The following is a 27,534-nucleotide window of genomic DNA, read 5'->3' on the forward strand; positions in this document are numbered from 1 at the left end:
TTAAAAAATATATCATGACAATTTCTGACTTACCTGTAAACATATGTGGTGCATGGAGCATGGTGATTACAATCTGATATCTGGAAAAGACACAGTTAAGTGCTACTATAGCACAAAACCCACACTTTAACAAATGTTAAGCACCTCCTACTTGATTTCTCTTGCACTAGGCAGTCAAATCTGACAGTATCGACCAGCAAAAGACAACGGCAGAATAAAAAACAGATTTGTTTCTGCCTGCTGTCTGTATAGATAACATGTCCATCACTTCCTCTCATACACTTAGAAAGTAACTAGAATAACAGAATGTATGTTTGTCAGCATTTTCTGAAGGATACAAAGCCTGAAAATGAACATTATTTAGTGAGTTCAATCTTTAGTGATTTGTCCAAAAAATATACATTTTATGAGAAACAGACCAAACATACAAGGCGAAAGTCTGCACATTCTGTGAAAATCTGGACATTTGAAGGGTATGGCAAGGTGAGTGTAAACATACAGGACTGTGTTATACTGCCTTCCTGACAGTGCTCACTAACTGGTTTATGGATATGAAAGCCAGCAAAACACTTAGAGCTTTTTTCTTTCTTTTTTCAGTAATGGAGAAGATAAAGCTCCATGCACGATAAAGAATTATGATCAGGTTTCCGATCATAACCTTTAATTATGTGCTCCCAACATGGATGCTGAGCTTCGCTCTTGAGCTGAATTTCTTGGCATCCATGTCTTGAACACATAATAAGCCAGGTATGATCGTCAACCCACTCATAATCCTCTATCTCTCTCTCTTTCTAGTAACTGTACATATATGATTTCTGTACATACAATGTTTGATATTTCAACTGGAGAACCCAAACTGTGCATACAGTTTTAATTTACATACATATCTGATTCACAATGTAAAATATTGCAATGCCTTACATACAAAAATGAATATCCAATGTATTCTGTATGTGTAAGAACTGTGCAGTTTTTCTCTCTGTGTAATGCAAAACTCCTACTGTTTACTTTATATATGTATACATAGTGCTCTTTGTACTTTGTATCTATAACAATTGTGGAGCTTTTCTCCCCAAGCCTCTGCTGAAAATACGGTCAAGCACAGTTGGACTTTCCTGGTAAAGAAAGATAAATACATAAAATTATACATGCGTGTATATATATATATATATATATATATATATATATATATATATATATGTATAAATACACACACACACACACACACACACACACACACACACACACACACACACACACACACACAGTGTATGCAGAGTACAAATAAAAAAAAAAAATCACCCGATATAAAAACTCAAGCGCCATAAAAATGAGTGATTTAATATTCAGTTGTCTTACAAATTACAGCATGTGTAACAATCTACAGTAGTGTAGAATAGATGTGCCACAACATTTAAATATTCATACATCATGTGATTACATACAACCCACCAATAAAAACAATGCCCTAAAATTTAAAGTCAGAATTGAACTGCCGTAAAATTTAAAGTCAGAGCACCCGTCAGCAAATAATTTAACGTGTATAAGAAACATCAACTAACACCATAACCTGTGTAAATGAGAATAATATTAAAAATTCTACATTTAATCCTGGCAGCAATAAAGCCCTCAGCCAAGCAATCCCTTTCCTTTCCTTGTTATTCAGTAAACTGTGCTTCTGGTTTAAAGTTAAGCTGCTTCACACCATGTCAATATCAATGAAAGTAAAAACTGCTCCCATTTGTGTAGTAGAGTGTCTATAAAGGGTAGTTATTTTATGTTGACACCTAATGTCACTAAGGTGCAGCACAATCCTATGCTTCCAAATATAGGAAGCTTGCCCTACACATAACATTCCCCACATACATACTGCTAAGCAAACAACCCAGTCCCTATTACTGGTAATCTGTTGCCTGATATGAAAAGTCTTTGGTGTGTTACCTGAGGTAAAAAAAATGATTTTACGCATAAAATCACAGTATGTGCATTTTCCACAAGGGACACAGCAACCCATATTAATCAGTTGTATAAGCCATTCTTAACTACAGCTTTTTTTTAAATGCATAAAATACTGCCCCAGACTTCTCCCTTTTCTACAACTCACTAAGCAAGTGGCTGGTAACACACCCTGAAAGAATCTACCAATGTCTTTGCAAAATTTATCTAATTCTAGAGCTATTGGTTCCATATGATATGATAAATATCACAGATGTTCCCACAGTCTTATTGTCTACATTATATCTCAATGATGAAACTCTACCCAAATTCTGAACCTTTCTTTGAGCTCTATAAGTGCTGGTAGGATGGTATCACCTCCATCAATCTTCTAACAATCAGTTTCAGAAACAAACAGTGGTTCATTTCTGCAAATTCTTTTAATTTGCAGGGATGAATCACTGTTTAGGGATATTGTTGATAAAAAATGCATGTGCTACCATGAATGAACTCTTAACGTTGTATCAGCTTTCATTACTTTAGTAGAGAAAAAGTGAAGTATTAGTGAGTTGAGTATTTAATACAATGCAGTAGTCTACAACTATCACTATAACTAGGAGACAACTGAGAACTTGCCACTTTTATCTTCATAGGTGTGTCACGTGTTAAGACTGTGCAATATACTGCTCTGTGTGTGATATCCTGTTCACAGCTTCTGTGTGTGTACAGTCCATGTACACATGGTGTAACACTGGTGTGATTCAGTTTTGTTAATCACACTTACATCGGAAATGCATACATGACATACTGCATACATCCCAGTTACAAAACTGTGCACTATGCTTCTTTTGTGGTTTCCTTTGTGCACCCCCAGCTGAGTATCAGCTGCTCAGCTTCTGCTCCTTACCTCCACTCCTGGCACTACACCCAGATGGAGTGACCATGACGAAGGGAAGGGGTGCAGAGGAACACAAGTGGCTTAACAATATCCTCCCAGGCAAAGGCCATCACAGATGGGATGGAATCATGGAGGAGCCTTCAGTTTGGGAGGTGGAGTGAAGCTAGAAGCTGTAAGTGCCACATAAGCTCTCATGAATAATACGGCTATTTTACACCATATCCCCCAATGTGCTAACTTCACATTAGTAGGCTGGGTTACATAATGAGGTGTAGTCTGCTGAGGATGTCCCCACCCAGAATCTTATAATGACCACACCGCTTCAGTCCTTCCATGACCATTCCAAGTCTTGGCATCCATCAGGCTTCAAGAACATTCAGCCCATGCCAGCATAGATGAGCACTCCAAGGATATGCATGGCCATATTCCCTGCAGCTCCATCAGAAGTCAGAGCCACTAATTAAACTTGGGTCTCCTGGGCCTTCCCTCTACACCAATGTGCACTGCATTTGTGAATATGACAGCCCACTCTCAGAAGGACACAGATTAAAGGCAGTTTACAAGACTGCAACAAAACAGGTACACAGTCTACACAAAAAGCCATACACTAATTAAAATGCAGTCTTGAAGAAAAAAAAGTAGAGGACAAAATATGCAAGAAACTTTTACATACCATAACAAAATCCAGTGGTGCAAAAGGATCAAGTTCTGACTACAGCCCAGGTGACTCAAGTTCAATTAGTGACTCAGGCACCTGATGGTGCTGGTAAGGAAAGACAGGCATGCACATCCTAGAGGAAGGGTGGAGCAGAACCAGCCACACACTGCCACTATATCTTAAAATGAGGGGTGGTGATGCAAATGAGTGGCCTGTAGGATGGTAATTAGGTTTACCACACCACTACTTGGTGGTAGGCTTCAGCATAGGTGTGACATCACATGCACTCACATTTGGAAGGCATGATGGTCCTCAGTGGTGACAAATACCACATGTTCCCCATACCAAGTGGCAGGATTAGGCTAGAAAAATGTCATCATTTCCAGGATGCCAAAGTACTCTCATGGCTGCCTGCACAAAAGCCCCCTCCAAACGACTCATGTCCTCACATAAGAGAATAAATGAGTTATGTTTGATTGGGAGAAGGCTTAATTGTCAAATAGTATGGGGGCAAAAGTCATACAGAAAATAAATCCATAAATCCAGGGAGTCCAAGTGGATATCATAAAAAAATAAGATGCCTTAGAATGCATAAAAAATACAACACAGAGTATAAGGGGATTTAAAACAACTGGAACAACTGTAGATCAATATGTGTGCATATACCTTTAAGAAGCTATCCAAGGGCTTTTACAAGTGTATAAATACTGAGCACATGCAAGCCTGACTGCCATTTTGTAGTTAGCTGTTGAAATCTAAGCATGTATGTATGCAAGCTCTGTCTGTTAACTAGTTCATTTGTATTTAAAGATGCTGCTATCCATCCTGATGTGTTTGTATGTATTAAAGCATCTGAACGAAACTCAAAGCCTTCTTGTTTTACATATTAGAGACGAAATAGCGACACTGTGTCAGAAAGGGATCTAGAAGCAATCCCAAGAGACGCGCAGCTAATATAAAGGAGTGGATCATCCCAAAATGTGCATACTTCGCAAAACAGGTCAGAAACAAATTTCAGGTATTAGACTTGCTCAACACTATTTCTTTTCCATAATATGAAATAAGAAGTTATGTTCTTACCATAACGTTCCATGTTAGTTGTCTTCTTCTCACCTTCTTTCTTGCTGGATGGGTTCGGAGCCGATCCTCGGCTCCGACTCGGCCTATACTATAGCTCGAGAGCTATTTTTACCAGTTCGAGGCAGCCCTATAACCCACAATACCATGCGCTAACTCCCCAGATCTTGTTTGGAAGCTAAGACATAGTATAAATATATTATTATAGTCTTCATTTGCAAGTACGGACTCCCTGCTAGTAACACTAAAGATACGGGGAAACCGTAACATGTTGTATCTCAAGAAATGGAAGGACTCAGAGAGCTCAAGACTGTCCAGGCTAGGGGGCAGGAGGGAGGGACGCAAGAAAGAAGGCGAGAAGAAGACAACTATCATGGAACGTTATGGTAGGTACATAACTTCTTAATGTTAAGTTGTCATTCTCGCCTTCATTCTTGCTGGATGGGACAGCGTCCCTAGCACCTTGGTCCTGTGTGGCTCAATGGAACAGACGCCTGAGTACAGTGGAACCAAAGTCAGCTTTATTTCTGGAGGCTATATCAAGTTTGTAATGGGCAATAAAGGTATGTTTGGAAGCCCATGTAGCTGCTGCACATATGACATCTAATGGTAACCTTGCTTGAAAGGCCGTTGATGTTGATAGTGCCCTGGTTGAATGAGCCTTAGGCCTAGACAGAAGTTGCCTGTGTCTCAACTCATAGACAAAGGTAATGATAGATGTCAACCATCTGGAGAGAGTAAGCTTTGATACTGGAAGCCCTTTCTTTCCTGCAGTATAAGAGAGAAAGAGCTGGTCTGACTTTCTGAGTTGTTTTGTCCTGTCTAGATAATACCGTAGTTGGCGATGAACATCCAATGAATGTAATTTCTGTTCAGCCCTGTTGGAATAGTCTGGGAAGAAGACAGGTAAGTCAATGGAGTGGTTTAGATTTGCTTCAGAGGACACTTTTGGTAGGAAGGAAGGATTTGTTCTGAGAGTTACCCTGTCTTTGTGAAAGACCAAATAAGGGGGACGGACAGACAAGGCTTGAAGTTCCGATACCCTTCTGGCAGATGTTATGGCTAACTAAAAACAGAGTTTTCCAAGAAAGAAGCTTGAGGGAGCAAGAGGCTGCAGGTTCAAAGGGAGGCCGAATCAATGAGGTTAGAACCAAATTCAAATCCCATTGTGGGGGCGGATCCTTAACTGAAGGTCTAAGCAAAAAGATGCCCTTGAGAAAGGCTTTACAGAGTTTGTGGGACATAATATTTGCTTCTGAGAGCCCCACATGAAAATTAGCAATGGCTGCTAATTGTACCCTGATAGTGGCTGACGATGACCCTGAATGAAAGAGTTCCGCCAGAAAGTCTAGAACCTTATGAATGGGTGCATGGAAAGGATCTAAGGACCTAGCTTGTGCCCAGAGCGAAAAACGCTTCCATTTACTCGCATATGTCTTCCTAGTATTGGACTTATGGGAAGCCAGAATGATATCACGGACAGGAAAAGAAGTAAGGGGAAGTCTGGCTATGGCTGGAAGTGGAGCAACCAAGCTGTGAGGTTGAGGGAATGAAGAGACTGATGCAGCTTGCCCGTGAAATGGGTCAACAGATCCAGAAGGGGTTCCAGATGCCAAGGCTGTTCCAGTAGGTAACTGTGCAGGACCGGAAACCATACTTGTCGAGGCCAAAATGGAGCAATGAGGATCATTTTGGATCTCAATGCGGTTGCTTTCTGAATTAATTGCGGGATCAATGGTAAGGGAGGAAAGGCATATAGAAGACCCCGGGGCCAATCGTGAACAAGAGCGTCTCTGGGGTCATGGCCTGGTAGAGGAAAGAGTGTGAAGAAGTCGAGGCACTTGCTGTTTTGAGGAGTTGCAAACAGATCGCAGCAAGGCTGGCCCCACTTCTGAAATATTCTGTCTGCTACCGCTTGATTTAGAGACCACTCGTGAGGCATGAGGATAGTTCTGCTCAATCTGTCCGCTATGACGTTGGACTTCCCGGGGATGTGCGTTGCTATCAGAAACCGTTGAGAGGAAATCGCCCATTGCCAAAGTCTGAGTGCTTCTCGACATAGGGGGTAGGACTTTGTTCCGCCCTGCTTGTTTATGTACCACACCACAGACATATTGTCCGTTTGAATTGCTATAGTCCCTGTGGGAAGAGAGCTCTGAAGGGCTTGCAACGTTAAAAGCAGCGCCCTCATCTCCAGGACATTTATGTGCAGGTGGCATTCTAATTGTTGCCATGTGCCCTGGACCATCCTGCCCTGATAGTGCCCCCCCCACCCGAACAGGGAGGCATCCGTTGTCACCGTGGCAACTGGGGGGGAGGCAGAACAAAGGGTCTGCCCTGAAAAAGCTGAGGGGAAACCATCCATCAGGAGAGATGATTCTTGCATGATGGGGTTATCAAGATGTTGTGAGTCATTGGGAGCTGTTGAAAGGACCACTGAGAAAACAGCATCCACTGGAGGAGCCTCATGTGGAAGCGGGCTAATGGGAGTAGAAGAACTGCCACTGCCATGAGGCCTAACGCTTTCAATACTAGCTTGACTTGAACTCTGTTGGACTGAAACAGGGACTGAACATTCCGCCTTATGTCTGTCACTCTCTGAGGTGGTAATGTTGCAGACATTTCTGTGGTGTTTAATACGGCGCCTATGAAGTTTATACATTGACAAGGTGACAAGGAGGATTTTGCAAAATTTATAGAAATACCTAGATTCTTGCAAAGTTGAATAGTGTAATCCCTGGCCATTATAAGATGCTGCTTGGTGGTAGCGGAAATGAGCCAGTCGTCTAGATATGGAAACACCTGGAATCCTTTTTGTCTCAGGTGAGCCATGACCACTGCCAAGCATTTGGTGAACACCCGGAGGGCTGTGGTGAGACCAAAGGGCAGGGTTCTGAATTGATAATGACTGGCTCCCAGCCGGAAGCGGAGAAACCTCCTGGAGCGCCTGTGTATCTTTATATGATAGTACGCGTCCTGGAGGTCTAACGAGCACATCCAGTTGTCTCTGCCCAAAAAGGGTAGAATGGACTGCAGTGTTACCATCCGAAATTTTGTCTTTTGAACACAGTTGTTCAATCTGCTGAGGTCCAAAATGGGTCTCCAGTCTCCAGTCTTTTTTGGTACCAAAAAGAATCTGGAGTAGATTCCGGATCCTAGCTGATCTGCTGGAACTGCCTGGATGACTCTTTTTTCTAACAGCTTTTTTTATTTCTAACTGTGCCTGACCCCTTTGTGCGGGTGGTACGTCTGGTAGGGGTCTTGGCGGTTGTACCGGAGGGGAAGTGAAGGGAATTTTGTAACCCTCGGATATGATCTTCTGTACCCATGTGTCTTGGGAGAGGGATTGCCAGGCTTCCGGGTACAGAGATAATCTTCCCCCGACTGCCTCCGAAGGCAGACAGTCGGGCAGCTTCTCAGGGATGCTGAAAGGGTTGGTCAGGGAAAGATTCCCTGGAACCCTGGTTCTGTGGACCCCCTCTGCCCCTGGGGCAGTGTCTGTTATTATTCCCCCCTCTGCCTCTGGGGGGAAATTCATCACGTGCGGCAGGCGCGACTCCCTGAGGTTTGCGGAACCACATCTTTCCACCCTTCTGTCCCTTAGGATAAGGTCTAGAAGGTGTGGAAAAATGGACTCCCACGGCAGAGAGAGTCTTACCATCTTGCTCGCATCTGGTGAGGGTATTCTTCACCTGAGGTCCAAACAATTCTGAACCATCAAAGGGAGTGTTGGTGAAGGACGCCTTGAAGGGATCGGCAAAGTTACAGAGTCGCATCCAAGCGTGACATCTCAATGCAACACCTGTGCCTGCGGCCCTACTCGCTCCATCGGCTGCGTAGGAGATAAGCCGCATGGAGGAGTTAACAATGGAGTTCAGGGTGGCCAGTTGGGAGTGCATCTTGTCCTGATACCCCACAGCAGAAGGATCCTGTACAGTTTCACCCAGTTCTTTGAGCAAATCTCTCTGAAGGCGGATGAAATGACATAAATAGTACAGCGATCGCATAGTAAAGGTCGCTAAAGCAAATGTCCGCTTACCGTACCTGTCCATGGTCCTGGACTCTTTGTTAGGAGGATGAACAGGTACAGAAGGATCAGGCAATTCCTTCTTAGTGGCTGCTGCTACCAACATAGCATCAACTGAAACACCTTTGGTGAGAAAGGATTTGTTCTCTGGTGCAGAAATAAATTTAGAGGGCCTCCTAGGGGTAGGTTCCATTGAATCAGGAGCTGCCCACGCCTTTCTAGCCACTACCTCCATTAATGGGTCGAAAGGGGGAGACACCCAGGAGGTGGAAGGGCGAGATCCAAAGGCGTCAAGGTAAACCGACTCGTCCTCGGAGGGTTTGAGAGTGGACCAATTTCCCCTCTGTTTTAGGATCTCTAGGATGTCTGAAAAAGAGACATCCTCAGAGGGGGATCTCGGGGAACCCTCCGACTCATCCAAGTTGGTGTCCAACATGACAGACTCGGGGGAGTCTATGTGCTTCCTCTTGCACTTTCTTTTCCTATGGGGTTCCCCTGAAGCTTCAGGGGAGGCCTCGGAAGAGGAGGAGACACCCAAAGTGGGTACCCTATGCTTTGGATCTCTGCTGTCAGATGCAGGAGGATGGCCAGAGACCGTAACAGGCACTGTAGAGGGAGGAGCTGCAGAACTTAACCTTGGAGTGGACACTGGGTCCAGCACGCTCCTCATCACCTCAAAGGCTACCCTATCAGGTACCAAGGGTAGTCCCGGCTCCGAAGAGACCCAAACCGCTCCCGGCACCAACAGAGAAGGCTCCGAGAATGATGTCGGGGCCGAACTAACCAGAGCCGAAGCTCCGAGAGGGAGTGCGGGGTCGAACAAGGGTCCGATGCCACTCGCCCCCTCGGAGCCGACAGTGGAGTCCCGGCACCCGGACCTCTCCATGGACGGAACCAATGAAGAGGTCGGAGCCAACGACACCGGAGCCGAAGGTGGAAGTATCGGCTCCGACATGGGCAAGGTTACAGTTCCGACAAACTCTGGCTCCGAACTTGAGAGGTGAATCGGAGGAGGAATCGATAGAGGTACCGAAGGAGCCACAGTCTGGTGAGACTGGCTTTGGAGCATTTGGGCTAGTGTCTGAGATTTTATGAGCCTACTGACCACCCTCTCAATGTCGTGGTCGGAAAGCCTGGATGACCTAGATGAGTGAGTCCTATGACTCCGCTCAGATAGGAGAGGGGATCTCAGAGCCGATCGGACAGATTCTAGTGAGGGGGATCTAGAGCACTTGTGCGCTGGGGTCGGCTCCGATGCAGGTTTCGGAGCGGATACCACTTTGCCCGCCTCGGATCCGAATGGAACCAATGTCGGAGCCATCTCAATAAAGCCAGCCCTCGACTCAGAAGCTGGAGACGAGGGTTTGACGGTTTTTGAAGACTTCCCCGAGCCAGACTTGGACGGGGAGTTATTGGGCTTTAATAAGCCCCTTAAGATGAGCTTATTACGACGCTCCTGCAGGACTCTTGAACTAAACCCGTGACAGACGGAACAAGAGTCCTGCAGGTGTAAAGGCCCTAAGCAGTAGACACAAGAAGTGTGACCGTCTGTCAGAGACATTTTCTGACAGCACGAGTCACACTTCTTGAATCCCGAGACCTTAGTGTCTTTGGACATAGTCCTAACAACAGCAAACACAGTAATCACAGTCAGTCCACACACACACTCAACTTAAAACTAGAAAAAAGTTAAGGGAACTGACTAAACCCACACACAGACACTGTAAGGGGTGGGGAAAACTAAGGTAAAGCCCGTAGGCCCAAAGATAAAAATTAACTAAAGAAGGGAAGAAGGGCTACAAAAGGGCTGTAATGAATAAAACAATCAATAGGGACCTAACAAAGGGTATCTATCTGGAAAAACTACCTGAAAATTAGTTCTATAGAAAAAAACTCTCTTTACTGACCTGAGCGGGTTAAAAAGCCAACCTTGCAGCGAAGTGGCAAACGAGATCTGGGGAGTTAGCGCATGGTATTGTGGGTTATAGGGCTGCCTCGTGCCGGTAAAAATAGCTCTCGAGCTATAGTATAGGCCGAGTCGGAGCCGAGGATTGGCTCCGAACCGATCCAGCAAGAATGAAGGCGAGAATGACAACTTAACATTGGGCCATACAGAGTGTTCTAAATAATATTTGCATAAACAGATATGCACGATACTGATAAAAAAATGTTCAAATTACTACAGAAAATGTTTGAAATAAAGTCTGAATTGCATAAAACGAATAAAATAAGGGGAAACAACTGCATGTTCGTAAAGCATATGTACTTTTCCTATTAAGCTAAGATATTCGAGTTATCAGAAGTGTATAAAGTGTCTGCATTTTTGTGCAGTGTAACAGTAAAGTTAGTTTGCAAAGTACAGCTATTACAAAGCATATTTCGCAAAGTACAGCCATTACAAGGTGTATTTTGCAAAGTATAGCTATTACAGGGCATATTTCACAAATTACTGCCATTACAGAGCATATTTTGCAAAGTATAGTATTTTGAGGAGTTTATTGTGCATTTGAATGTTGTTACAAGCTCACAGAACTGTTTGTTCTTACATAATTACAAGGGCCATATTTTTAGTGTATTTGTGTATACTTTGTGGGCATGGCAGATGGATTTTGAAAACCCATTGCACTTGTGTTTGACAGTAATATTCCTGAAAACTGGACAGCGTTTGAGCAAGAGTACATTTTCATACAGGCTGCATTTTCTGATAAAGATGACATTACAAAGGCATTTATTCTACTTATTTAGCTGGGTCAGAAGCCATAGAAAGGGAATGCTCATGTGTGCATGCACCTGCTTTCTGTGCTGGAGAGGGGAAAACCATCACCATGTTGTACTGGCTGAGTCAAGGGAGGACCCAGAGTGCTTAAAACATAAATGTTTAACTTCCAGACAAATGTTAAAATGGAAAGGCACTTATTTTATACAAGGGATCAAAAACCTGGTGAAACTTTTGCAGCATACATAACTGACCTGAGAAATATGCTAAAACGTGCGGATTTAGTGACTTAAGGGATGTGTTAATAAAGGACAGACTTGTGTGTGGCATAAAAGATATGCTGTGAGAAAGATTTTGCTTCGTGACAGTGATTTAACTTTGAATAAGAACATTGACAGTTGTCAAATATACGAGCTCACAAAAAGCACACAAATATGCTTACAAATGAAAGCAGCTCTAGAAGGCAAAGTGATTAAGCTCATGTTGACAGTATGCAGCACGTAGCTAAAAGAAACAGGCCCTAGCACACTGCAGCAACTGTAACTCCTGCAGCACTCACTGGTAAACCCCAGAACTTTTTAGCACATTCCAGAGTTCGCACAGTCTCAGTGAAGCATAAGAGTGAGTCAGTAAGCTCAAAGCATGGGCCCCAGCATAGTTTCATTACCAACTGTCGTAATTGTGGTGGAAGTCATGAATCTAAAAGAGAAAAATGTTTAGCTTTTGGTCAGCAATGCCACAAATGTAATAAATGGAATAATTTAAAAATATTTTGTATATCAAAAGGCCCACATTCTTTTATTAAAAGGGAACATTTTAAGGAACAAGTTGATCAGTTAGACAGTGGGAAGGCTGCTCTTTATGTTGATGGTGTGTCAGTGCTTCATGAAAAGGTCAATGCAATAGACTTGAGGGCAAAGAATGAAGTATTTTGTACTTTTCAGATAAATGGCAAACATGTAGAGCTCAAAGCTGACACAGGTTTCAAGTGCAATGCTATGTCAGCAGAAACATTTGCCAGAGTGTATAAAGGTGAAAGGCTTGATTTGGCAAGGTGTGTGAAACTTGTTGCTTATGGAGGTGAAGAAATTCAGGCTGAAGGCTCAGTAGTGCTTTCATGTTACTCTGCTGGAAGAAGCTACAACTTATTATTTTATGTGGTCAAGAAACACGTCCAGTCATTGTTAGGGCTCAGAGACAGTCTGAAAATGGGACTGCTTTCATTTAATAAGGAAGTCCACCATGTTAGCTTAAAAGACCACTACTCTAATTTTGCCCAGCACATTTTTTCTACCTATGCTGATCCTGTTCCAAGGCAAACTAGGCAAACTTCCTGTTGTGTACTCCATGAAGTTAGACTCAGAGGTCAGTCCAGTTATCAGGTCAGCATGCAAAGTTCCAATAGCCATGCAGGACAGAGTCAAAGCCGAGTTAGATAAAATGGTGTAACAAGGTGTGATTTGTCCAGCTGAAACTCCAACTAAATGGGTATCTTCAATGGTGGTAGCTCTCAAGAAAAGTTTGGATGTCATTAGAATATGTATTGATCCACAAGATTTGAACAAAGCACTGAAAAGACCTCATCATCCAATGCGCACGGTCAAAGAATTCACAGCCGTAATGCCAAATGCCACTATTTCTTCTATCCTACATGCAAAGAGTTCATTCTGGCAAATTCAGCTTGACAAAAATCATCATTGCTCACTATGTTCAGTACTCCGTTTGGCAGGTACAAATTTTTGAGAATGCCATTTGGGCTAAATTCTGTAGGTAAAGTCTTTCAGCGTGCAAAGAAGCACATTTTTTTCTGGGTATCCTTGTACTATTATAGTAGACAACATACTAGTAGGAGGTTGTGATGAAGCAGAACATGACAGAAATCTCAGAAAAGTTCTAGAAAGGGCATGTCAAGTGAATCTTAAGCTCAATCCACACAAATACAAATTCAGGCTACAAGAAGTATCTTACAGCATGAAACGTGACTTATCAGGGCCTCTGGAATTACTATTTAACTGTAGCCTCCAAACAAGCTTTGTGCCTCATGAATGGAGAAAGGTACCAGTCATCCCTCTGCAAAAAAATGGGCCATCTACAGACCCTGGAAACTACAGACCCATAAGTCTCACTAGTCTTGTATGTAAAGCCATGGAAAGAACTATCATGGAGATGATCAATAGACATATAGTAAACCTCCAGACACTGGACCCAACCCAGTTTGGTTTCATCAAGGGCAAGTCATGCCTACTCAACCTGGTGGATTTCTTTGAGAAGGTCATCAAAGCAATGGATGAGGGCAAAATCTTTTAACACTGCCTACCTTGACCTAGCCAAGGCATCTGACACAGAACCCCACTTGGGCATTGTTGACAAACTCAAGAGGTTAGGTACAAAGTTGTTTGTCACCCAGTGGATATCCAACTGGCTCACAGATAGGACCCAGGAAGTTAGAATTGGGGAGTCCACCTCTACAAAAAGGCCAGTCACAAGTGGAGTCCCTCAAGTATCAGTCCTTGTACTGCTCCTTTGTGGCATTTGCTTTTTAGAAGTTAAAGCCAATGTCAGTGGTCTCTGGCTGATTAACTTTGCAGATGATTGCAAATTAGGAGATGTCACTAAATCTCACACTGACACAAATGTTCTCCAGGAGGGGCTGACGCAAAGAAACAACTAGTGTCAGAGCCATGGACTAAAACTAAATGCCAAAAAATGCATAATAGTATCCTTTGGGAAGTCATCCATCCTGGTAACTATCATATTGACAACACACCTCTTAGAGTTGACCCAGTAGTCAGGGACTTTGAGACGAATATAGGTAGTAATCTAGCCTTTGACCGTCACATGTCTACAGTGGTGAGGAAATCATTTTATGTTGCGCAACTTATAAACAAAGGTATGGCACCTAAATTTAAGGAAGTCATTGTTCCACTTTATTTGGCATTCACCAGATCTGTCATTGAGTACAGTGCCCCCTTTGGCACATACCTAACCAGGCATATCCAACAATTGGAAAATCCACAGTGGTTTCTCACTAAAAGAATACAGGGCATAAGTAAAACGTCCAGTGCAGACCACCTCAAGGCCCTATCCCTATATTCTATCTCCTACAGGCTTTTGAGTGGAGATTTATGTCTGGTATATAGCACATTGTCAGACCCCACTCTGATGGACCTCCTGCATATCCACAAAACAAACAGCACCAGAATTATCTATTCTAAAGACTTAAACCTTGCCAGTGACATAAATAGGACCTGCTGCAGAGATAGGTAGGTATCCCAGAGACTGCGCTGTCTATGGAACAGGGTCCCCATCCATGTGAAGCAGAGCTCCTCCCTAATCCAATTCAAGTGCAACTTGGACAACTGGATGGGAAACCGAAAATTCATCCCTGGTTTGGCACCTATGTCTCTAACAGACACAGGTAACCTGTAAATGATTAATCTCCCAGGCCTATGCTTACACTTATCAGGGTATCAGAACTTCTCAGAGATTTGGGATGCATGGCTAGGCTTAAAAAGGCCCTTGTGGTCATTAGCCTAGTAAACACCTATGAACCTTATGTTGGTCATTTATTTACTAGTACAGGCTTATGCCCAGACCCTTCAAAGCAAACAGCCATTCTTGAGATGCCAGCTCCAGACAATGTTCAAGCCCTGCAACGTTTTCTTGGCATGGTCAACTACCTAGGCAAGTTCATTCCAGATGTGAGTCAACTTTCAGCAACACTCAGAGAGCTGACATGTAAAGATGTATCCTGGTCTTGGTTACAGCAACACCAAACAGCATTTGATGTTCTGAAACAGAGAATTACTAGTCCACCAACTCTCAAATACTATAATGTTCACAAACTAGTTACACTTTCCTGTGATGCTTCGAAATTTGGTCTTGGTGCAGTCATTCTACAAGAGGATCAACCTGTTGCCTAGGCATCGAGAACTCTTACCCATACTGAAATGCAGTATGCCCAGATCGAGAAAGAACTTTTGGCAATTGTGTCTGCACATTCAAAGTTCCATGATTATGCTTACGGTAGACCTATCCAGATCGAAACAAATGACCAACCAAAGTCAATGCATCCAGCTCCAGCCAGACTGCAACGCATGATGCTGAGATTGCAAAAGTATAACTTCGTTCTTGTCCACAAGAAAGGCAAACTTCTTTATCTTGCTGATACATTATCCAGATCACCCAGAAATACCACAGAACAGAATGAGAATGACAGTCTTGATTTTGAAGTCATGAAAGTGAGAAATTTTTGTTCCACACATCTTGATAAGTTGAGAGATCACACAGCCACAGATCCAGTGTTACAGAGGCTCAACCACTTTATCAATCAATGATGGCTGTCAAAGCAATCTAGTTTACCTCAAGAAGTGCAACATTACTTTCCATACAGAGATGCGATTTTATCTGACAAAGGTATCATAATGAAAGGTCCAAAAGTTATTGTTCCAAATTCCTTGCAACCACAGTACATTACTATCTTGCACTGTGGTCACCCAGGAACCGAATCTACCAAAAGAAGGGCGTAAGAGCTAGTATTTTGGAGTTCTATGTCACAAGACATTGAGAGAGCACTTTTATCTTGTTCAGTGTGTAACAGTACAAAGCCTCATCAACAGAAGGAACCACTTCAGCTTAACCAGATTCTGGAACTACCTTGGTTGACAGTAGCCAATGATATCTTCGAGTGGAATGGTCAACATTATTTGGTGTTAGTAGACTCTTACTCCAATTGGTTCAAGATTGACCTCCTTCCCAACCTAGCATCCAGTATTGTCATTACTAAGATGAAACGTCATTTTGCTGCTCATGGTAGTCCGCACAGTTATTTCTGACAATGGCACGCAGTTTACAAGCTAACAGTTTAAAAGATTTGCTGAAGAATGGGACTTTACTCATGTCATGAGTAGTCCAGAATACCTGCAGTCAAATGGTTTGGCAAAACGCACAGTGCAAAGTGCAAAACAGTTACTTGAGAAGTCAAAATTAGATAATAGTAAGGTTTTCCTGAATCTCTTGAATCTCAGAAATGTTCCTCATGATAAACATCTTAGCTCACCTGCTCAGAGTCTTCTGTCGAGACAAACCAGAACCACATTACCAATCAGTAGTCAATTGTTAGTTCCATGTGTCAAAAACAACAGATCAGTGAAAGCAGATCAGTGAAAGCCAATCTGTTGAAGAAGCATTTAACCCAGAAGTCCTACCAAGATAAGACCAGTAAACGGCTCAATCCATTACGACAGGGAGAAGTGGTAAGGATGCAAATGTCCAGAGGTTATGATCGGACTGGTGTTGTGAAGAATACTGGCCCAGAGCTGAGATCATACATTGTGGAATCAGAAGGAGCAATCTTTAGGAATCTGAAACATTTGAGACAAGTGTCCGAGCCTATACCACAGCAAACAGCCTGTTAGAAAGACTCTTTATCTCATAGTGGGTTGTCCGGTGTTCCACTTCCTGAGGAAGTTCCAGAAGACATTTCTGTTCCTGTGACAAATCCAGAAGTTCCTGATATGAGATGTGCACCGCAGACTGTCCCTGTTGCTAAATTTGGTCTTAACTGTTATATTATGAGATATGGTCAAATCTTTAAACCCTGTAGCAGACAGGAAGCAACTTGGACATGAACATTGTGTTTTGTTTCTATTGCATATAGTAATGCATGTCTAGCTCTAACATTGTTTTGCATAAAGAGCAATATTTTTAAACAGCAATCTTTCTAACAGGGAGGATGCAGATCAATATGTGTGTATATACCTTTAAGAAGCTATCCAAGGGCTTGCACAAGTGTAAAAATACTGAGCACGCGTGAGCCTGACTGCCATTTTGTAGTTAACTGTTGAAATGTAAGCATGTATGTATGTAAGCTCTGTCTGTTAACTAGTTTGTTCATATTTAAAGATGCTGCTATCCATTCTGATGTGTTTGTATGTATTAAAGCATCTGAACGAAACTCCAAGCCTTCTTGTTTTTTTGTATTACAGACAAACGAGTGACAAGAACTTTCTTGAAAATCATAACAAAACTCAAGAATGCCTTGGCCAGATATAAGGAAAGTTTTATAAGTCTTATGAGGGCTACTGAAAAAAAGCTGCTGGTTAAGTAGCACCTACAAGTAAGCTTATTAGATAAGGAAATATGCACTCTAGTTGGGTCAAGAGGGCCTTATTTGCTTATCACTCTCGTTTTTTTATAACCACTGTCCTTTTTCAACCTTTGCACTATCTGTGCTGTCTGCACTTCTGACAAAAGGTATGAAACAGAGTGAATTCATTCACACATTATGGCTCTGTATTATAGGATAGCCTGTTTAAAAACTGAAGAGGTAACTGCCAGAGGAAACTACAAGACATAAGAGTAACAGAAGGACAAAAGAAAAAGAAGTGCTGGTAAAAAATAGGTTATCAGAGGTCATACATTTCTGTCGAACATGTAGCAAAGAACACAGAAATGCTCTGTAGAGAGATCAAGTATAGAAAATGGCAATGAAAATCCACTTAAAAATACAAAATGTGTAAAATCGGTACAATGTAGTTTCTCATCAGGATCATAAAAAAATAATCTACACACAATGGTTACAAATGATGTGAACTATGCAGCATAACAGAAAATAAAAATAATTTTACCTTTATTAAAACATTATCAAAGCTAGTTGGGTTTGTGACATCATAGCAGATCAAAACAATATCTGCATTCTGGTATGAAAGTGGACGAAGTCTATCATAATCCTCTTGACCTAAAATACAAAAGAAAAGAAAAAAAATTCTCATCAGCAGCAAGTTTCCATTTAAACATTTTTTCTACTTATTGTGCCTGTTGCATGCACCAGTCCTCTACTCGAGACAGCTTCACATCCTGTTAAAAAGGGGTTGCATTTAAAAAAAATCTCTCATTGTGCTACAGCTTTTGAACTTTATATCAACAGTTTCATAAGTGTTAGAAATATTTCTTTCTAATTAAGGGCTCTACAGTAACACCTACAGTCTAGATGTAAATAACAGGTTTATCTGATGTGCCCTACATTCCCGCCTAAGATTAGTGTTTGATAATCTTCCATGATGAAGAAAAATGTGCAGTATTCACAAAAGAGAAGATGTTTGCAGTTAGAAGACAGGGATCTGCTGGATGGCCTCAAGTTTATCTCTTGAGTAGTCACGGTGGCTTGACAGGATCCCTATATTTACAATGATGAAACAGTCTAGAAAAGATTCTGTCATATATTCATAGGTTCAGCTTTTAAGCTTACATCCTACTGGCCTTTAAGAAAAGCCCACTAAGGGAGTGGGGGTCTAGGACCGAGCTATTATGTTTTTTTCCCATTTGCAGTGGGAGGGATGGGGAAACAGATTCTCTACTATCCTGGGAAGGCCAGGCACAGCAGCAGGCACTGAATCCCAGTAGAGGATGGGCACAACAGCCGGCACTGAACTAATGTCTAGAACAAAGAGACTTACTAGTTTCTGTCTGTGCCCAGAATATGTCAGAAAATTGCACAAGCATACACAGTATTAAACAGATACAGGTATGTAGTGGTAGCGTATGACAGTATACTGTATTCTGCACCAGTATCAAGCTTAAATGTAACACTTGCATTTAATCATAAGCCTTCCTGATCAAAAATATTGTTTATGCTGTTTGCAGTCTGCAATTCATTCTCAGTGTGCATGTCAACTCTGCCCACAAACATTTATTACTGTAAACCCTGCTGCATGGATTTATTTTCACATGTATGCACTTTTTAAAAATGATTCACACTTCCATATAGTCTACAAATGAAGTTAATGCTTTACAATGTGTCTTCTCATCCCTGTAGCCATAATGCTTTCTCTAGGTATGGTATCAGACTGCTTGTTTATTACTAGACACCATCGTGGAAACCATGCAGTTGCCAGTAAGTTTGTCTTATTTTCACTTTTTTTATTCATTTGAGCTTTATTTTGCAACATGTATTTCCTCAGTTATGCTTTTAACTTAAGTAAAATTCCTCTCTCTCTCTTTTTATGCACACTTATTATTTTATCAAATGTAAAGTCTGCCTCTTTTAACAGCCTGCCTCTAGCACAGACAAATTTGTTGCCACAGAAATATCTATTATCACTGAATTATGTAAAGTCGACAGTCATGCACTTTTGCTGTGTTTCAATTCAGCAGCATAAGCCTCTGTTGACTTTTGAATCTCTTGATTTCTAGTAAAAAAAAAACAAAAGTCTTACATATGGAGCATTTATTTATTTATACAATTTGTTAACTGGGTTAGAACACTGATCCCACTGGACCAATTTCGGTATCAGCACTTGCTGCAGAACTTCTCTGATTTCCAATATGCCTGAAATGGTGCCCCTAGGAATGCCAGCTTGCCTCTCTCTTATTCAATAAGGTTAAAATAAAGACTGGAAACTTTTACTGATTTCTCATATGTGACATGAAGGAATACTACATATTGGATCTTTTCTGATTTTTGTTTGTACTTCAATTTGCAGTGAGATACATCTAAAATTTTTGAAGACAATAATTTTCAGTTTTCATACAAATTGCTATACAGTGTCAAAGATGCTGGTGGTTGAACAGATGACATTTCAAGCTAGAAATGGAGAATGGCAGCAATGGAAAACATTGATGGTTCTGCAGTAATATGATCAACATATAGAAAATCAAGTGTGCTTTACGTGAGAGTGAGATTCAAAACTAAAAAACAGTCATAAGAGAAATTACTCATACTATTCTTTTTAATGTTAGTAATCTAAAATCACAGTAAGCAAAACTTTTTTCATTATTTTTTAAGAAAAACAAAAACAAAAAAATCAGAATTACTAATGCAACACGTGATACTGTAGGGCAGGGGTCTGCAACCTTCACTATCAAAAGAGCCATTTTTGACCCCTCTCCCACCAAATAAAATTCATTCAGAGCCACAAAACCTATTTGACCCTAAAATGAAGAAAACACAGTGTATAAAGTTTTACATATAGTTATTATACTAAATATAAAAGAACTAAGTTTATAAGAGCAATATTTAAAATTTGGCTCTATTTTTTGTTGGGATTGCTTGATCACTCTGTGTGTGTGTGTGTGTGTGTGTGTGTGTGTGTGTGTGTGTGTGTGTGTGTGTGTGTGCGTGTGTGTGCTACCTCTTAGAAAAAGAAATCTGGACAAAGCCATACATATTGGGGCACAAAGGCCCAAAAGTAGGGACACTTTTTAAATATTGCTCTTGCAAACACGGAAAGTCAATAGAATAACAGATTTTGCATTAGCATGCACAGTTGAGAGGTAACTGTGTGTGTGTGTGTGTGTGTGAGTGTGTGTGTGTGTGTGTGTGTGTGTGTGTGCGCGCGCGCGTGTGGAAAATGCATGTTAACAGAAACCATGTTATTCTAGCAAGTTTATAAGAGCAATATTTAAACTCCATCGCTCGATCACTCTCAGTGTGTGTGTGTGTGTGTGTGTGTGTGTGTGTGTGTGTGTGTGTGTGTATGTGTGTGCGTGTGTTGTGCGGTAAAGAGGCCATTACTTTTCAAAGCTACAGGGAGCCACTGCAGAGGGGTGGAAGAGCCACATGCGGCTCCAGAGCCACAGGTTGCAGACCCCTGCTATAGGGGCATCATAGAATACAGATTATTTTTCAGACTGAGCAGAAGACTGAGATTTTTCAGCATTTGGACATGAAGCAAACAAAACATACATACATATAGTCAAGATAATTGAATGAAAAGGAGTCAGACACAATATACACTTAACAATAACCTTTACTAATTTGTTCAGACGGCATCAGACCTAATTACTGGTAACTCCCATATAAAGAAACTGCTACAACACCAGCCTATATAAAATACATCTGGTAAGAAGCATTACTAAGAGAAAGCAATGATCTTTGGAAGACATTATGCTTACCTGCACAAACTCCACCTCTGTCTTTTTTCTCTTTGTGTTTTTTTGTCTCTGTTCATGCAGATCATCAAGCACCCCCCCAATCTTTCATGGCCCATTTGTTCACCTACCCAAGGATTACACCTTGGTTCACAGTGACAGCTGAGTGAAGGGGGCTGTCATTAAAGATCATGAAGGTACTTTGTGCCTTTGCTTGCATCCCATAAGAGTGTTTGTAATGGCCTAACCCACCCCTATGTGGGAGGATGGGTAATTCACTATGAAGACCAACAATGTCTTCCATGGGTGAGGACTTCTCTCCCAGGTTGTGCATTTACATCACAACACCACTGCTGAGGGATTACGGCAATGTCTGACTGTATCTACCTCATTGACCCCCTAGCATGTGCATATTTATCGTCTCCTGTCAGCTATGTCAGGCACATGAGCTGCTAATCAAACTCTGATTGCATGAACCATAGATAGAACTTTATCCTTCTGTACCACCAGGGGTGGCAATCATCACCCCTGTCTTGGCAGGACTGCGCATTAGCAGACTAACTGTCACCCATCTCTGGATATCTCTCAAGAAGTTATCACAAAGCTGACATTCATTGCTACTGGTGAAGTTGAATATCACTGCTGAGAGAAGTATAGGCAAAGCTGAGTATCATCAACATAGCAAAGGTTACATTCAATTAGTCGAAAACTCATTTTGTTGAATTTTTAATTACTGGGTTTTCTCACCTTCTGCAACTTGGTGTGACTCTGGAGTTTGCTGTAATAGTTAAGGAGGATATAGGTAATGAAGCTATATGTAGAACTGGGTGGGGGGTGCTGCATCCTTACAAAAAAAAATTTAAATCTTTCAGTAAAATGAGTTTTTAACTAAATAATATAGACCTTGGGGCTAAGTTATACTGTAACACAGAGGATTTCTAAGAAAGACTGTATACCTGCGACTTCCCTGTTCAAGTGCTCCAACAAGTTAAAGGCAGATGAGCCAATGACTACCCAGAAAGGCCAAAGTGGACCTGAAGGTACTCATGAATCTTCAATCCAAGGTGCTGAATGCCAATGAGAGATCAAGCATGTCCAGTCTGGAATATATCCATTGATCTTTCAACATCAGATGAATATTCATTAGCCTAAAAAGTCCAGCCTCGGTTCTGCAGCTGCCCCAAAATCCATGCTAACAGTGGTCAAGAAGGCCATAAGATGTTAAAAAAAAAGATTCAAACTCTATGCACAGAATTTTCTCAGTAACTTTTCAAGAAGTGAAACATTATAGGTGGGGGTGATAATTCTGTAGATAAATTAATCTAAAACAGAACCCCCTTTAGAACAGGTGTAACAGTAGCATTTTTAAGTATAAAAGGAATCACAACCATCCTTAAAAAACACAGAAACAGGAGAATTACTAGAACAAGGACCTCAAGTCAAATCAAGACCAGACGGAATTGTCCATGCTCTAATTTGTAACAGGTTGGATGAACAACTTGCATCACATTCATGACATCCTCTAAGTCAACATGATGAAACACAGGGCAACAACAGTCTAGAACTTGCGTCCAGGATTACAGACATACTGATCTTAGGCAGGTTGGCATCTTAAGTGTAAACAATGGAAAAGTGGGTGACACACTTGTATTCAGAGGCAGAAAAGTTTTTTTAGTTGAGCATATATGATGGGCTTCACAGCATGTCCCCTGTCCACTGATGTAATTCTCATGAGTGGAGAACTTAATGCTCTCACCAGGATGTGCATTTGTATCACTGCTCCACGTCCGAGATATTATGGGCAGTGTGTGGCTGGCTCTGCCCCTCTGTCTCCCAAAAATGGGCATGTTCATTCTCCACCAAACTGCACATTTGCATTTCTGCCCTTTCTCCAAAGGATTACGGTTGTGTATGGTTGGCTCTGCCCCACCATCCCCCTAGGATGGGCATGCTCATTTGCCCTCCGGTTGTGCATTTGCATCACTGTCCCTAGTCTGAGGGATTACAATAGTCTCTCTGGCTCTGCCCCACTGTCCCCCTAGAATGGGCATGATAATTTGACTCAAGGCTGTGCATTTGCATCAGTGTCTTTCCATCAAAGGATTTTTGTAGTTTTCTGGAATGCACTAACAGTTTATCTGCTGCCACAGAAACACTATAGACAAGAAAACTGCCTACTTATCTGACATTTCTGATTGTTGCACAGAATAATGATTATCCATTCAATCTAAGCTTATTCTTAAAAGGCTATGCTCATCTCCAACTGCTTTCTAGCATCCATCCTAGTCTTTTCATTCAAGAACTTTCCTGATCAGTCCAGTGTTCACAGACCCTGGTCCATCTTGAACATACTTGAACTAGAACAAGCCAGTCTGAAGTCCCCAAGACAGCCAGACTGCAAGTTGTGACCAACTGTTTTGGACTGTCTACACTGGAATTTCAGACAGAATTTTTCCACAGCAGAAATCATATCACAAAGTAGAACTATTACCCAACTCCCTAAGATTAAACTTTTTTTAAAAGTCAGACGACTGAGTAAGGGTACCCGCAAACTAAAATAAATCCTAAAATATCTACTGGAACTACTCCACTTCTAGCTTCAGGGTGACTACACACAGCTGGAAGGTTGAGTCTAGTGAGTGTTGTCCTTTCTAGCAGGCATCAAGGAAAACAGCCAAAGCAAAATAAATTCCTACATAACTTGTCTAAATTCCCTGGTGAATGTAACATAGTTACTGTCAATCCATATGCTAAAATCAACCACAGCTAAACAGAAAGTATAGTTGAGCAAGTAAACTTACCATAACAGTAGATGTTTGAATGATCACTGCTGCAGTAGCCTTAGCTATATGGGGTTATATAATGCCAATGATATAAAAGCTGGCCAGCTTCCAAAGCTTAAGGGCACTGTCTCTTGTCCCTCTCTAACACAGATGACAAGCAGGCAGGGTAGATCGTTTAGATGCTTTAATACACAGAAACACATCAGGATGGATAGCAGCATCATAAAACATAAATAAACTGATTAACAGACAGACCTTACAAACATACATGTGTACATCTCAACAGCTTACCACAGAATGGCAGTCAGGCTTGCAGGTGCTCAGTATTTATACACTTGTACAAGCCCATGGATAGCTCCTTAAAGGCACATACACACACATTGTTCTACACCTTCCCTCTTAAAAAGATTGTCCTTAGTAAAAAACAACATTGGAGTTAGACATGCATTATTATAGACATTAGAAACAAACACAATGTTCATGTCCAAGTTGCCGTGTATCTATAACATTGTCTGGAGATACGACCGGATCTAATAACATAACAATCTGAAATGAATTTATCAACACGGACAGTCTTCGGTGAACAACTCATATCGGGGACTTCTAGATTCATCACAGGAACGGAAATATTCTCTGGAACTTCCTCTGGGACAGGAACACTGCACAACTCACTCTGAAATAAAGAGTCTTTCTCACAGGCTATGTGCTGTGGTATAATCTTGGACACCGGCATCAAATGTTTCTGATTTTGCCTAAACTCTGCTCCTTCTGATTCCACAACATACAATCTCACCTCTGGCCAAATATTTTTCACGACTCCAATCCAATCATAACCTTTGGATGTTTGCATACCTATCACTTCTCCTTCTCGTAATGGATTGAACGCTGGTCTCATCGTAGTAAGACTTCTACATTAAACTCTTCTTCAACAGATTGGTTTTCAGTGACCTGTTGTTCTTGACACATGGAACCAACAATTGACTACTGATTGGTAATGTTGCTCTGGTTTGCCTCGACAGAAGTTAAGTGAATCAAGATGTCTGTCACAGGGAATGTTTCTGAGATTCAAGAGATTCAGGAAGACATCACGACTGTATCATTTTGACTTCTCAAATAACTGTTTTGCTCTTTTAAGTGCATGTTCTGCCAAACCATTTGACTGCGGATACTCTGGGCTACTCGTGAGTAAAGTCCCATTCTTTGGCAAATCTTCTGAAGCGTTTGCTTGGAAACTGCGTGCCATTGTCAGAAATAACTTTGTGTGGACTACCATGGACTGAAAAATGATGCCACATCATAGTAATGACAGTACTGGATGCTAGGTTGGGATCTAAGTCAATCTCGAACCAACTGGAATAAGAGTCTAATAACATAGAATATTGTCGACCATTCCACTCAAAAATGTCAGTGACTACTGTCAACCAAGGTAGTTCAGGAATATAGTTTAGCTGAAGTGGTTCCTTCTGTTGATGTGGCTTAGTACTATTACACACAGAACAAGATGAAAGTACTCTCTCAATATGTTGTGACATAGAAGGCCAAAATACTACTCTCGCTCTTCTTTTCGTGGAGTCGGTTCCTGGGTGACCACAATGCAAGATACTAATGTACAAGAGTTGCAAGGTCTTTGGAGCAATTACTTTCGGACCTTTCATAATACCTTTGTCAGACAAAATCTCATCTCTGTATGGAAAATAAGGTTGCACTTCTTGGGGTAAGCTAGATTGCTTTGATGGCCATCCTTATTTGACAAAGTGGTTGAGCCTTTGTAAAACAGGATCTATGGCTGTATGATCTCTCAGCTCATCAAGCCATGTGGAAGAAAAATTTCTCAATTCCATGACTTTAAAATCAAGGTACTCATTTGCATGCTGTTCAGTGGTGTTTCTGGGTGATCTGGACAATGTATCAGCAATATAAAGAAGTTTTCCTTCCTTGTAGACAAGAGTGAAATTATACATTTTGCAGTCTCAACATCATGCATTGCAATCTGGTTGGAGCTGAATGCACTGGCTTTCTCAAGATAATGACTAATGGTTGGTGGTCTGTTTTGATCTGGATATGTCTACCATAAACATAATAGTGGAACTTTGAACATCCAAACACAATTGCTAAAAGCTCTTTCTCGATCTGAGCATACTGCATTTCATTTGGGTAAGAGTTCTCGATGCATAGGTAACAGGTTGACCCTCTTGTAGAATGACTGCAGCAAGACCAAATTTTGAAGCATCACATGAAGGAGTAATTGGCTTGTGAACATCATAGTATCTCAGAGATGGGATTAGCAATTCTTTGTTTCAGCACATCAAATGCTCTTTAGTGCTGTCCTAGCCAACACCAAGATACATCTTTACGTGTCAGCTCTTTAAGCAGTACTGAAAGTTTGCTCAAGTCCAGAATGAACTTGCCTAGATAGTAGGCCATGCCAAGAACACGCTGCATGGCTTGAACATTGTCTGGAGCTGGCATCTCGAGAATGGCTGTTTGTTTAGAAGGGTCTAGTTGTAGGCCTAAACTGGTAAATAAATGACCAACATAAGTAACCTCTCGTACCCTGAATTTGCATTTCTGTGGATTGAGCTTAAGGTTCACTTGACGTGCTCTGTCCAGAACTGTACTGGGGTTTCTGTCATGCTTAGCTTCACCATTACCTCCTACTTGTATGTTGTCCACTATAATAACACATGGATACCCAGAAAAAAAGTTGCTCCATTACACTTTGAAAGACTTCACTTGTAGAATTTATCCCAAATGGCATTCTTAAAAATCTGTGCCTTCCAAACAGAGTACTGAATGTAGTGATCAATGATGATTTTTTTGTCAAGCTGAGTTTGCCAAAATGCACTCTTTGCATCTAAGACGGAAAAAATACTGGCATTTGGCATCAGAGCTGAGACTTCTTTAACTGTGTGCATTGGATGATGAGGTCTTTATTGCTTTGTTCAAATCTTGTGGGTCAATACATATTCTGATATCATTTGAGCTTTTCTTATGAGCTATCATCATGGAAGATACCCATTCAGTAGGGGTTGATGAGCCTACTGGACAAATCACACCCTGTTGCACCATTTTATCTAACTCAGCTTTGAATCTGTCCTGCATGGCTATTAGAAATTTTCGAGCTGACCTGATAATTGGATTGAAATCTGAGTCTAACTTCATGGAGTACACAACTGGAAGCTTCCCTAGTTTGTCTTTGAAAAGATCAGCATGGGTAGAAAAAAATATACTGGGCGAAATTAGAGTAGTGGTCTTTCAAGCTAACATGATGGACTTCCTTATTAAGTGAAAGCAGTCCTATTTTCAAACTGTCTCTGAGCCCTAATAATGACTGGACATGCCTCTTGACCACATAAAAAAACAAGTTGGGACATCTCCCAGCAGAGTATCATGAAAGCACTACTGAGCCTTCAGTCTGAATTTCTTCACCACCATAAGCAACAAGCTTTGCACACTTTGGCAAATCAAGTCTTTCACCATGACACACTCTAGCAAATGTTGCTGCTGATATAACACTACATATGGAGCCTATGTCAACTTTGTGCTCTGTGGGTTTGCCATTTATCTGAA

General features: G+C 41.5%; 1 protein-coding gene across 1 annotated transcript in view; it reads right to left on the reverse strand.

The window, feature by feature from the left end:
• The window catches only part of RHOF (ras homolog family member F, filopodia associated), a 927,206-nt gene that overhangs the window by 327,493 nt on the left and 572,179 nt on the right, over nucleotides 1-27,534 (reverse strand). Inside the window, exon 3 of the mRNA XM_044069762.1 lies at nucleotides 17,941-18,050. Within this exon, the coding sequence (XP_043925697.1) occupies nucleotides 17,941-18,050 (110 nt within the window). The remainder of the gene's footprint in view (nucleotides 1-17,940; nucleotides 18,051-27,534) is intronic.

This window comes from Protopterus annectens, chromosome 4.part0 (genome assembly GCF_019279795.1).
Source record: "Protopterus annectens isolate FY-2018-M chromosome 4.part0, PAN1.0, whole genome shotgun sequence".
NCBI classification, from domain to species: Eukaryota; Metazoa; Chordata; order Ceratodontiformes; family Protopteridae; genus Protopterus; species Protopterus annectens.